Raw genomic sequence first — 14,252 nt, 5'->3', positions numbered from 1 at the left:
CGGGACTCCTCTCTTTATTTATTTAGAGTACTTTTGAGTTAGTTTAATTTTATTCAAATAAGAGGTAATAATACATCATTAGCAAGGTAGATGATCACTTACATAAAATTGTCTTATCAATTTTTAACTATCATTTTGATATCAAAATAACTTTATGTAAATAGTCATCTATTAAAAATGCTTGTTTACATGTTAATAACAATTCAAGCATGCATGTGAAAATATATATTGTCCTCACCAACTTTGTTCACTTATTTGTGTTTCTCTATTTTCAATTTTCGCACCAATAAGTACTCTCATCTAATATGTAAATTTGAACTTTATAGGAAGAAGTTTCCAAAACTATTTCTCATCTAGTATATATAAGCTTCAACTTGAACGCTAATAATGATGATAAAGACTAGTATTATTCCATGTGATGGCACGATGATGGTGGGTGGAATAGCCACCATATTCTCCGTCAAACATGTGTAAGTGGGATGACTCTTTGATTTGAAAACCATGCACGCGCACTTAAATAATAAAATAAATAATGGAAAAATTAGGACTCAAGTAGCAGTAGCTACTAGCTAGTAATAATAATAATATTAGAGAAACTCTTCGGAACTAATATTTTATAACTAATTTGCGATCAACACGTAACATAAACAAAAATGAAATTGAAATTCTTAAAAACAGAAATTCAAGTTTTTAAGAAAATATATTTTTAGTAAATTTTTATATTAGATTTATTTTGCAATTTGTTATAATATTCACTAAAATGAACTGTTATAATGTTAATTATCTAACATTAATAATAATACAATATGCCAACTAGTTTCCCTACCTAAAACACACTATTGTTAGTTTCATTATTTAATCTGATATTCCTTAACTACTATTTCGTTCATAACCGACGTGCGCTGCTGGAGCCATATATATGCAACCAATACATGCACTGCATTGATATCATTATCAACATTTTAATAGGAACATTATATGTTTCGATAAAGACGAAACTGGCACGCCCTATGGGTTAGATATACAGCAACTTGACAAATGGCAAGTCATCAGTTCGTGAAGTTGGTCAAAATCTGTGGCTAGCCAAATCAGGATTTATTAAGTTTTAATAATATATTATTGTACAATTATATACATATGAGTAACATTAAAAATGGATCCCCCAAAAATTTTTAGTCGAATAATTTAATTTTTAAAAAATTTTAATAATTAAATTAGTTTATAATTTATTATTTTTTAAACAAATTAATTTTTATATTAAATTTTAATAAAAAATTAAATAAATCACTGTTATTTAATAAAAGATATAAAAAATTTTAATTTTTTTTTTAATTTTTGTATAAAAATCCTCGATAAAAGAGAATAATATAATATAAAAATTAATTTTTAACAAAACAAAAATTTAAAATTAATTAAATAATTAAAATTGGTTAAAAATTAAAGTGTCATACTAGATTTGGAACATATATATATATATATATATATATATATATATATATATATATATATATATATATATATTTTGCATGTATTAATAATATAAAAGTTGATTTTTTATTTTTTATTAGTTAATTTTAATATTAAAATATTGTGTATTTAATATTTTTTAAAATTAATTTTTTCGCACGTTCACACGTTAGTCATTTCATCCACCTTGGCACCTTGTAGCCTCTCGAGAGCCTTTTTTTTTTTTTTTTTTTGTCAATAATCTGACTTCTGATCTCTATGCATGTATATTATTGCCCGTCCAATACGACAATGGTCTATTAGTCTTAGCTATTATTATTATTATTATTATGGACAATTTTGTGGCTGTGGTTTATATACATTGCTTTGACTCACGGCTCATCTTTTAAGTTATGGAATTAAGAATTGTGTTATCCCTTAATATTGCAAATGGGATGTTATCCGTGACTATGGGGTTTGAATTTTTATTTTAATTATATGTCAAAAAATTGGACAATTCGATATCTAGATATTTAAGTGAAACATTGAGTGTTAATAAATCGGATAATTTGATTTGAGGGGATGTTTTTGAAAAATTTTGATTCTGTAAATCAGAAGATATAATTTAATTGTTGTTTCGTATTGTTTGGAGTCCTTGAGTTATATCTCAGCTTTAATTTGAGTCCTTCTATCCTGAATATGTTCCGAATTTTGTTGAATATCAGGTGAGTATAATATCTGTAAAAAAAATTTCGACACTCAAGTCAATAAATAAAAAATAATTAATTATCACTTCTCTGATTAAATCCAAAGCCAAACTCTTTCTTGTTTGCCTCTAATGGCTTGATATATAGTTAAATAATTAGGGTTTTTCTCTTCCTCTCTGTCTCTTATTGAGTACTGATTTATAAGAGTAGTTAGTAAGTGGAGATTTGGTAGTCGTTTTAGGTTTTAACTTAGTCACTGAGTTATAAGTTGTTGCCGAGTTATAGTAGAAATTTAGTAGTCTGTTTCGTTCAAATAAGCCAGTTGAACTTTATACACAATGTATAACTCGGTGAGGTGTTATATCCCCCAAGATCCAGTTGACTTTTTGAGAGAGTTGAAGTAAATAGCTGTGAGGGGGCAAATTTGAAATATGTCTTTTGTGAATTACTGTTGTCATTAATATGACATGATGTTCTGGTTATTTTGTCAAGGCCATTTGATCCGTTGATTTGTAGTAGTTAAACGCTTTGATATATACGAACGGTGGGATTTATATTCTTTGAAATCATGCTGGTGTTTGAAAACTGTTTTGGATAATGGGTAATGTGATCAGTTAAGTTGATTGTGGCAGTGAAAAAGTTGGTGGTACAAGTGAAAGAGCTTGAAATGTCATTATCTACCAAGAAAACTGAGCTATACTAAGTGTTTTTTGCAAGGCTTTGATCGCGTAGTTCTACAGATTAAGACCTTGTTGGCAAAGGTTGATGTGAGTGCAATGGATGTGACGAAGATGGTCATGAACGATGAATTGGTGGACGATGAGGTTTTGGAGGAAGGGGTAGATGATAATGCTGTGCAACCCCAAAATGATGAAATTATACAAATTTGAATTGTTAGTCGAATAGTTTGTTTTGTTTTGTGTCGACCATCAAGGTCGGTTAGATAGTTAATTTGAAATTTTGTTGGATATCTGAGATATAGACTCGTTTGATAAGTAATTTGTTTTGCATGCTAATAGACGTTAGATATTTTTGTTTGATTTAATGTGCTACATAGCTAAGATGTTTGATGATTGATAAGATAATTTGTGAAAATGAAATTGATAACATAGACATCAAATGAAATGTGTTACAATAGTCATTCCTACGTGAAAGGCAGGCATGAGGTGGGATGCCTCATTAAAACCTCTCGAATAAAAAACCTAAGGTGAAAAGAAAATTAGAATAGGAAAAAGAGTGCATCATTTAACCTCAACTTTGTTCTACTTAGCTGTGATAGGAAAAATAGTATATCCTATAAAGATGAAGCATTTTATGTTCCAGGGAGATTGGTCCCGTCTAGAGTTTCTAATTTGTAAGCCCCCTTACTGACTACTTGTTGTACTCGGAAGGGTCTTTCCCATGTGGCTGCCAACTTCCCTTGTCCTTTAGGACTCCTAGCATCTTCTATTTTTCTGAGAACTATGTCATATTGTTGGAATTGTCGAGGTTTAACTCGGGGATTGTACTTGTTTTGGATGAGGAGTTGTATTGAGCGTTGGTGTAATAAAGTTGCTTTTCGATCCTCTTCAACTGTATCCAACGTTGCTCTCCTTGTAATGTCATTGTCCTCATCATTGTGATTATTTGTTCTGAGAGATCTATGTGATATTTCCATTAGAATCATTGCTTCTGCTCCATAGACTAATCGAAATGGTATTTCATTGGTGGTAGATTGTATAATTGTATTATTACTCGAGAGTACTTCTGGAATAAGATCGGCCTATAGTTCTTTGGCCTAATCTAGCTTTTTATGCAGTGCCTGCAAGACGACTTTGTTAGCGGCCTCTGCGGACCCATTAATTTGTGGATGTTTAACAGAGAAAAAATGATATTTAATATAAAACTGTTCTAGAAATGAGATTATATTTTTATTAGTAAACTATCTACCATTGTCAGAGACTATTTCACTAGGTATTTTAAAACGCCATATGAGGTATTTTCAAATGAAATATTGTACCTTGTCTGAGGTTATTATAGCATGGAGTTGTGCCTCTATCCATTTTGAAAAACTATCAATAGCTACGAGTAAAAATTTTATCTGCCCGACTGCTATTTAAAATGGGCTGATGATATCGAATCCCCACCCCTGGAAAGGCCAGCTTACCTCTGAAGCATGCAGGAGTTCGGCTAGCTGATGTATGGTAGGAGAATTCTTCTTGCATTTGTTGCATTATTTAACTTTAAAGATACAATCTCTTTTTATGGTGGGCCAATAATAGTCTACCCTTAGTATTTTGGATGCTAAGCTCCTTCCACTGATGTGATTCCACAGACCCCTTCATAAGTTTCTCGTATTATGAGGTCAGTCTCCCATCACCGAGACATTTTAGTAACAATCTCAAAAATCTCCTTCTATAAATAACGTTGTCGAGGAGGATAAAGAAAATAACTCGGCATTTAAAAAAGCTGTATGTTATCCATATTTGGTGGGAAAGACCTTGTTATAAGATATTTCATGTAAGGTTTCCTCCAGTTCACATCCTGTGAAATAATACAGATAGACATAATGTTGATACTTGGTTCAACCAAGGTTAGTTATAGGAGTGTGGAAGCATGTTTTTTCTTTCTTATTGTTGCCAATTTAGATAAAATGCCAGTTCTATTGTTAGGTTCTCTAGGTATGTGAGTTATGTCAAAACTTTTGAAATTTAAAAGTAAATCTTTTACCGGGATTTAGTATTGCTCTAGCAGGGGAACTCTGACTTAGTAGTTGCTTGTGATTTGCTGCACTACTAACAAGGAAACACAGTGAAATGAAAGATTATGTATATTTAATTCATATGCTAACCTTAGGCTGGCTAATATGGCCTCATATTCGGCTTGGTAATTACTCACCGAGAATAAGAACTTAAGGGATTGCTCGAGGATATATCCTTCGTCATTTGTCAAAATAATCCCTGCTTCACATCCATCTGTGTTGGAGGCTCCATCTACGTGAAGTGTCCATTTCAAAGGTCTCGATGTTGTATTGATGTTGTGAATAGAGGTGGCAAACGGGCCTAAACCTGCTGAGCCGGCCCGCGTAACCCGCCAAAAAAAGTGGGTCGGGCTGAAAAATTGGGACCGCCAAATAGCAAAAGCCTGCTTAACCCGAACCGCATAAACCGCAGGATTCCCCGCCGGGCTTAGTTTTTTTTAGTAAGGGGGTATTTTTGTAATTTTTTAACCAAAACCTAACTTCCCCCAACCTAACTTACAAGAGTTTGAAGATAAAAATTGAGTGTTTTGGATTATGTTTATGTTACTTTTGAGACAATATTTATAATTATGTTTTGGATTATGTTTACTTTGCTTTGGAGAGAATATTTATACTTCTGTTTTAGGTGAAAACTTGGTTTATAATTATGTTTATTAGATATTTATAATTACAAAGACTTTAATGTTTGTGAATATAAAAAATATAATTTTTTTATGCTTTTAGAAATTATAAATTTATCAATATGTTGTGAAATTATATATATTATTTAGTAGTTAATAGTAAAAAAAAAAAGGAGCGTTGGCAGGCTTAGCCCGCCAACCCACAGTTAGGCGGGGCGGGGCGGGCTTTTGGCGGGGCGAGGCGGGCTTCCCCGCTTACCACCCCAACCTTTGCAATGAAGTCGACTAGTATTTTTGGCTTCAGTGCTCTTCTAGATTGATACTGATATCGAACTCAGACAATTCGATAGACCACTTTATAAGTCGTCATGCCAGCTTGAGTCTCGTTAGTGCTTGTCTCAAGGGGTAGTCAGTTCTAACCATGGTAGCATGGCTTTGAAAGTAGTAGCATAGTCGCCGAGCTGTGATTAGCAGAGCTAGCACCAATTTTTTCAACTTCGAGTATTTGAGTTTAGCATTTTATAAGATTTTACTGACGAAGTAAATTGGGTGTTGCTTTGGATCTGTTTCTGTGACAAGAATAGAGCTAATAAAATTAATAAAAACAGAAAAATAAATATGTATGCTACTACCTGCTATTGGCTTTTGTAAGACTGGAGTAGTTGTTTGAGTTGTTGAAGGTTTCCTCGCAACCTAAGGTCCATTCAAAAGTTTAGTGTTTTCTCAAGGTTTGAAAAAAATTGTATGACTTGTTAGCTAGCTGTGGGAGAAATCTGAATAGTGTTGTGAGTCGTCCAATGAGCTGTTGTACTTCCTTAATTGATGATGAGATCTTCATTTCAAAGATAGCTCGACACTTACAACGATTTGCTTCGATTCCTCGAACGGTTAACATAAACTTGAGAAATTTACCACCTTACACACCAAAAGTGCACTTCTCACGATTCAGCCGCATATTATATTTTCTGAGTTGAGTAATGGTTTCATGGAGATCCGAGTAATAAGGGCCACCATTTGAGGTATTTGTGACCATATCATCAACTTACACTTCCATATTTTTGTCGATATATTTTTGGAAGACATTATCCATAAGCCTTTGATAAGTGGCACATGCGTTCTTGAGTCTAAATGGCATGACCTTGTAGCAGAAATTCCCATGGTTGATAATGAATGCGGTTTTGTTTTGGTCGAGGGGATCCATCAAAATCTGGTTATAGTCTGAATAGGCATCCATGAAACTTAATGTTGCAAAGCCTTCTGAATTACCCACCTGCCTGTCTATGCATGGAGGGGGTATGTGTGGGTAGGACTTGTTGAGGTTTGTAAAATCAACACACATTCGCCACTTTTTCAAGCTCTTTTTTACCATAACAACGTTAGATAACTATGTTGTTAATCGAATTTCTCGAATAAACCCGATAGCAAGCAGTTTTTGTGTTTCTGCAAGAGATGTCTCCTTCTTCTCAGGTCCCATGTTGTGCTTTTTCTATTCAATGGGCCAAGCTTAGGTTCGCCTCCTGCGAATCCACTTGAAATACAATTAATTATACCTCTAGGTTGAGTTGGTTAAGGCCCATTGTCTTTGGCTCCTGTATTATTTTCCTGATGCCCTTCATGAGAGTTGGGGTATGGTGCCAATTTGTTGACCCATTCGACTACATATTTGTCTAACATCCCCACATATTTGTCCAACATCCCTTGCTGAGCTAATCACGCAAGCAAGTCTTTAGCTATCACACAGTCATCGATGGTATTCCCGAATTTCTGGTGGAAAGCACAATGTTTAGTCTTGTCTACATACTTCTGGTCTAGCTTGGTATGTTCCTACCTTTCTTGGTGGTTTGATAATCTTTGCATGGAGGATCTCTTTGATAATGTCTTTCCTCTTTTAATTAAATTGCGTGTAAAAGTCAAACCGAGATGTTAATTTGAACAGCTTTTTATCATCCCAACCACCTTGGTGCTTGCCATGCTTATCCTCGTCTCTAGGTTGAACTTATCTCTTGACCTTTTGAGCTTATTGCAATTCCTCTATCTCAATCTGTCCAACTGCCTTTTCGCATAACTCATCCAAAGTCTCAGGTTTGGCCACAACAATTGTTTCTTGTAACTTCCTTGGCCGAAGACCGCTTTTTAGAGCGTGCAGATGCACATCTGGGTTGAGCTTAAGGATCTCCATTGCAACCTTAGCAACCTCATCATCTAGTCTGAGGCTTTCATGTTGTTCCTATTTGATACTGCTGAGGTAGTCAGAATCATGGACGTATATCTTGGACGCTGCAAAATTGTTGATGAACATATCAACGAGCTCGTCAAAACTTGATACAGAACCTACAAGCATAGAAAACTAAACCAAGGCAGTACCATCTAAAAAAGTAGAAAAAGAACGACAAATTATAAGGTCAAATGCACCGTTTAAAAACATCATCAAGTGAAATTTTGTGATGTGAACACTAGGGTCGTCGAAACCCTCATAAGGCTTCAAAGTTGTAGATAGGGTAACATTTTTAGACATCTAAAAGTCCATGATCTTTTTTGAGAATGGATTTGTTCGCTTTTTAGACTTCGTTTGGATAATTTTTACTTCCTTATGATCCTCCATGTTATGATCATCATGGCTATTTCTGTTCTCAACATTCTTCAGATCTTCTCCATCATTTTGGGCATTTTGCTTTTGATTTTGTAATTCATCCATTCTCTAAACCTCAGCATGTAGTTTTGCATTTAGTGCCAGCAAATCGTCTTGGGTTGGAGGATGTGTTGGTTCTTCCGCCACAGTTCAATTCCTGCAATATAGGGTTAAGAACCAATAAAATAGATAATAGTGAGGTTACTAAAGTTTGGCTCTACGATGGGTGTCAAATGTTTCGTGCTGCCTGGAGCTCCCAAGTTATATCTCGACTTTGAGGGAATAGCTTGTCCTTCTATCCTTAACGTGCTCCGAGCTTTGTTGAATATCGGGCGAACGTGATACCTGCAAAAAGGACTCTGATGCTCAAATCAATAAATGAAAAATAATTATTAGCACTTCTCTTATTAAATCCAAAGCCAGTCTCTTTCTTGTTCGCCTCTAGTAGCTTGATACATAGTTGAATAATTAAGAATTTTCTCCTCCTCTCTGTCCGTTATTGAGTGTCGACTTATAAGAGTAGTTGGTGAGTGGAGATTTGGTAGTCATTTTAGATTTTGACTTAGTCACTGAGTTATAGGTTGTTGTTGAGTTTATAGGAACGCATCAGTTGTAATGAATTTTTTTTTTCAAAAAATGGAGGGTACAATTGTTTGTGTGTATTGGTGGCTGACTCTCTTCAAAAGCAAATTTTTTTTACCACTCAAATGGCCTTCTAAAAGTGATATTTCATTGAAGGGATGTCAATGAGTTCATTCAATTTGGTTGTGGATAGATATGTATAAGAGAAAGGAACAATGGATGCATGCATGACATGTCCCCGTTGCCATCAAATCGAACGGTTCGACTTCCAAGCACAGTCTGAACAGTCCGATATTGTCTTCCTCTCAAATTGGATGGTCAAATTTTGGCGAGCTATACAGCACTATCCTACACTTTTGTCAAACACCTCTGACTCCGAATAACACTGCTAATTACGTCTCTCGCTCCAATATAAAAATTAAAAAGTGTTGACTCATCTGTCCTTGTTATTTTTATATAAATTTATATTTTTTATTTTAGGCTTTGAACCTTCGACTGCCCAATGGATTGCTGCTTGCACAAGGCGGAATTCAAACTCCGACACTTGCTTAAGCGGACGAGTGAGTTAACCACTCGACCAACCTTTGATCAAACACGTCTTCATTTTTTTTATTTTTTTTAACACCTTCATCTCTTTTTTTTTTTATATATCCGAACAACATATAGTTTTTTGTTTTTGGATAGGTTCCATTTTCTTTCTTTCTTTTTCTGGGATAGGTTTCATTTTCTTTGTTAGGGTAGCTTTCGTTTTCTTGTTTTGGACTTGGTTAGGTGGCTTTCTTTTGTAGAATATTTCTTTCATGAAGGGGCATTAAGAGTATCCACAACGGCTTTAGAGTCCGTTTCAATTTCAACCTGTCTCATACGCAGATCCCAAGTGATATTGAACCCGTCATAAATGCCCAAAGTTCTCCTTTAAAGGCTGAACATGCTCCTATGTTTTCTTTTTGTTGGACGGAAGTAGTGAATTTCTGTAGGGTTCAGGCCTTTTGGGGTATTAGGCCGATTCATTGTACCAAACACATTTCTAGGCCTCTTCACTCTAACAAGTCCATCTATTGCTTCTATTGGGCTGGCAATGTAGAAATATATTCTGGATGGTGACCGTATTCGCCATTTGTTGGTTTATCGATGATAGCTCTTAGCTCCATGGATCATGCTAAACACTTGTGAACACTTGTAAAATGATAGCACTATCAATGAGCTAAAAGTTTATACAAAATAAAAAATAAAAACTGAAGGTTATGTTGCCAAAAATCTGTTAAATTAGACTTTATTTGGTTAGAATCTCGTAAAAGGAAGATGTTTTCCATTTTATAGACTAGGATTTGAAATAAGAATATATATAAGTCATTTACTTAAAAGACAAACGATGGACTGTGAAATATTTTTCATATCTAAAGTAAAATTTAAATTCTTAATATTTTAGTTAAGAGACCAAATGATGAGTCATCAAACCAGACTCATGTCATTATTTCCTTTATCAAATTAAGTGTCTATACAACATCAATCATGGAAATAAATTAACAGTAAATGACTAAAATTAATAAGAAAGATATCATCTCATTATCTATTCACTGAGTAACAAAATCATGAAGTAATCGACTGGAAAATGAGTTGAGATTTATTAACTGTAGTGTATAAGAGAAAAATTGAAAACTCAACGCAATCTATCAATGTTGAGAATTGATAGTTTGCTAGCTTCCTGCATGGATCTCCATGGGAACTATCTTTTTTCCAAAGTCAACATGGAACAACTTAATTCAAGAAACTTAATAGAAAAATGCTCATGGCATTAAATTCTTACCTACAATCACATGGCAACCGTGGAATTTTAATAAAAATAAGGCTTCTTGAATGGATGAAATACACTCAAACATAAAAATTATGATGAAGAAATCATTCAAAACAACTTTTAAATTACATTAAAAAAAATACAATCATACACAAGATATTATATGTGGGGTATGCAAGCAACTACATTCATTATTCATATTACAAAGAACAGAGATATTTTCTAGGAGAATTATTCAGCTACATAAACAAAACAGGCACGTAGATACACTGATAACAATGAATGTCACCAATTATTATAAATATTTCTGAAGCATCTCTACCACTTGGCTCATGGTGGGTCTTTTGTCCCTCTCATCCTCTACACATTGCAAAGCAACTCTAGCCAAAGCTTCCAACTTATTTTCATCATAATCACCTTCTATGGTGGGGTCTAAGATTTCACTAACCCAACCACAACGAAATCCCATATTCTGTTTCTCTCTCAGCCATGCAACCAGGTACATATGTTGATTATTCTCTACTCCATCACTACTAATCCCAAGGTTCTTGGTTGCGCTCTTTCCAGTGAACATTTCCAACACAACAATTCCATAGCTATAAACATCAACCTTGGAGGTTATTGGGAGGTTCAAAACCCACTCAGGAGCCATGTATCCTCTTGTTCCTCGTATCTTGGAAAAGCTAGAGTACTTATTAGTGTCACTTCTTTTAAGCAACTTGGACAATCCAAAATCAGCTACCTTGGGTTGAAAATTAGAATCAAGAAGAATGTTCTGTGGCTTTACATCACAATGCAAAATCCAATCCAAACACTCATCATGAAGATAAGACAAACCTTTGGCTGTACCCAACGCAATCTCAAACCTTTTGGACCAATCCAATCTATTTGTCCTAAGATTCTGAGCAAGAGAACCATGCTCCATGTGCTCATAAACCAGGAGCCTGTGTTTCCCTTCAGCACAGTATCCCCACATCTCAATCAAGTTCATGTGATTGAGCCTTCCAATGCTGCTCACTTCAGCAAGGAACTCCTCTTCTCCTTGATTCGCTTCCATGAGTCTCTTCACGGCCACCACTCTTCCATCAGAGAGTACACCTTTGTATACAATCCCCCATGCACCCTTTCCAATCTCTTGGCTAAACCCTTTGGTGGCTTGTTTCAGTTCAGAGTAACTGAATCTCCTAAACCCTGCAAAGCCTAAGTCATACACTCGTTCATCTGCACCAGAATGCACCCTAAACCTTACCAAAAAGTACCAAACCACAAATATGCACAGCATTTCAAATATCCCAACTCCTCCAGCGAACCATAACAAGAACTTAACATATCTGCTCACCTGCCCTTTGATATAAATCCTCTCAAGTTGTATTGTTTCTGCACCCACAGGACAATCAAGATTGTTGTGTCTATCAACGATTGAAACTTGATCATCTTGAAAAGAATAGGTACTATTGACCGGCAGTTTCAAAAGAAATTCAGCATTAAAATATGGGATTCGATATGCATTCCGCAACTGAACCTTGACATAACAATTGTTGGTACCAGAGGCCTTGTTATAAGTGTACTGAACGCCTTTGCAATCGCATAGTTGGAGGCAGAACTCCTTACACTGATCTAATGTGTAATTTGTCATGAGTCCATAATCATAGCCATACAACTCCACGTTGCTTATAGATAAGAACTGTGACGACGACCCACTTTCATTGTTCTTGCAAGATACAGAAAATCTGGGTTCGCAGCCGTAAGACCAATCATTTGAATACTTCATCTTATGACCGGGAAGGCAAGAGCATTTAATGGCAGAATCAGTATGGTAAGTGCACAAACTATTGGGCCCACAAACGCCATGGATCCTGCATGGTCTTGCATATGCTTGCCACGAAACATACCAGTCATCTTGATCACTGCTACGGCTATAAACACGAAGGTTTCCATTAGGATCAAGGGTCAACCTTCGCTGGATGACGGAACCGTGATCGGAAGTGGTGAAAGTGAAATTATCTGAGGAAATGAAGGTGCCAAGAGTGTCCAAGACAGCAACTCTGCTGCTGTTGTAACTACTCCTGAAGTTGGCCCAGTTCAGATTCCAAGGATCTGGCCAGTAGATCCCTGAAACTTCGGGGCCATTGTAAACAAGACGAAGAACGTTATCGTTGTCGAAAAACAACGTGTACAAACCAGTGGACTTGTTTGTCTGACTTTTCGAAGAGATTACTTTGGTGAATCGGGCGAACACTTGCTCAGGAAGAAGAGTATCCGTAGGGAAATCAAAGCTTTGCCACAACACGGTGCTGTTCATGTTGTTGTTGTTGCCGTCACCGTCCTCCTCCGTTAGAACAAGGTTGCCGGTGTCATACAGAACCAAATGCACGGTAGAAGACGGCGATGAAACTGTGTCTGTTGACCAAACATGGGAATTATCGGCATCCACTAGAACAAGGTTACCATTGGCGAGTAGGGAGAGCTTTGATTTCTTTCCGTTGACTGGGTCGTCACGATTTGCCATCCATACAAGAGTAGGGTTTCGGGAAAACCAAACGCCAAAGCAATAAGCGTTTTCGCCAATCGCGTAGAAGCCAGCAGAAAACGTGCCCTTGGGTGACACTATAACGTCGTTTGGTTCATCTACTGACATTGATGAACCTTGGATTAGAATGCTATGGTTTCTTGTTGAACATGAAAGCTTTATCGACAATAGGAGAAAAAATATTAATGTTGATATATTGATGATAGCCATGGACGCTGGTTAGTGTCTTTAATTGGGCTGATCAACATTGAAGCACCAAGATCGATATATATACAGAACAAGTTTATGCAGGTGTCATAAGTGATCATCAAGTTGCATTATTTAATTTAATTACGAGAATTATTGTACGTTGACATCTTAGCTATATTGAATATTTAAAGATAAATAATTCAGCGGTATTATTCCGCATCAGCAAGACTGTGACATTCCCATAAGACTTTTTCAGTTTTTCTTGTTGAAAATTTGAAATACCATGGAAAATGAATTTGTTCGAAGAAGGGTACGGTTGTAATTCTACAATCACCAAAAATACATTAATCAGGTGTGGAGGGTTTAGATATTTTTATTAATATACAATTAATAGAACACGCTACTTATAAAAATAAAATAAAATTAATTGAACATTTGATCATGTTACAATAATGGTGTCTTAGGTGCATTCGTATTATTTTAGTAAAGGACTATCACTTTCTATATTTATATACTATTAGATTGGGATGTGTACTGGGGAAAATAACATATGGAATTCAAACATACGCACAAAAGATATGTCACTAGTTCCATCATTATTTTACTCATATACAGCTATAGGATATAGACGCCAAAATGATCTAAAGTTGATAAAACATCTTGCAAATAATAAATAAATGTTGTAGTCAATCCTAAACATTCTCATTCTTATATCTTCCTGCTTCCGTAAATATATACTAAATAGTAAATTTCTAGTTGATAAGTTACTTTATTGTTTTATGTACTGTTCCAGTTCACTAATAAAAAGCATCCAAAAATGAATTGACAAAGATAGGTCCAATTCTCTATGGTGCATAAAAAGATTTAAGTTGGAAGAAAAACTTGCTCTGATGTTACAGGCTATAGGCTATAGCAACATTTGCAGATACAATCCACTAATAAGAAAAAATAGTATAAGCCAACCTGGTGAGTGGTGACGTTGGTCTTAATTGTTGAAGTCTTGAGTTCTCAGGC

At 35.3% G+C, this 14,252-nt stretch overlaps 1 protein-coding gene across 1 annotated transcript; it reads right to left on the bottom strand.

Annotated features, from left to right (window-relative positions):
• Positions 1-10,626: 10,626 nt before the first annotated feature.
• On the bottom strand, positions 10,627-13,458 carry LOC112766966 (putative receptor protein kinase ZmPK1). Its single transcript, XM_025812856.3, has one exon. It carries the CDS (start codon positions 13,257-13,259, stop codon positions 10,815-10,817), a length of 2,445 nt encoding a protein of 814 aa, XP_025668641.1. The 5' UTR covers positions 13,260-13,458; the 3' UTR covers positions 10,627-10,814.
• Between the last annotated feature and the right edge of the window lie 794 nt (positions 13,459-14,252).

This window comes from Arachis hypogaea, chromosome 17 (genome assembly GCF_003086295.3).
Source record: "Arachis hypogaea cultivar Tifrunner chromosome 17, arahy.Tifrunner.gnm2.J5K5, whole genome shotgun sequence".
NCBI classification, from domain to species: domain Eukaryota; kingdom Viridiplantae; phylum Streptophyta; class Magnoliopsida; order Fabales; family Fabaceae; genus Arachis; species Arachis hypogaea.
The sequence above is the reverse complement of the archived record's forward strand: the minus strand, read 5'-3'. Positions and strand labels throughout refer to the sequence as shown.

Coding starts and splice junctions, on each gene's coding strand:
- LOC112766966 (XM_025812856.3), bottom strand. CDS start 13,259: ATGGCTATCATCAATATATCAACATTAATATTTTTTCTCCTATTGTCG.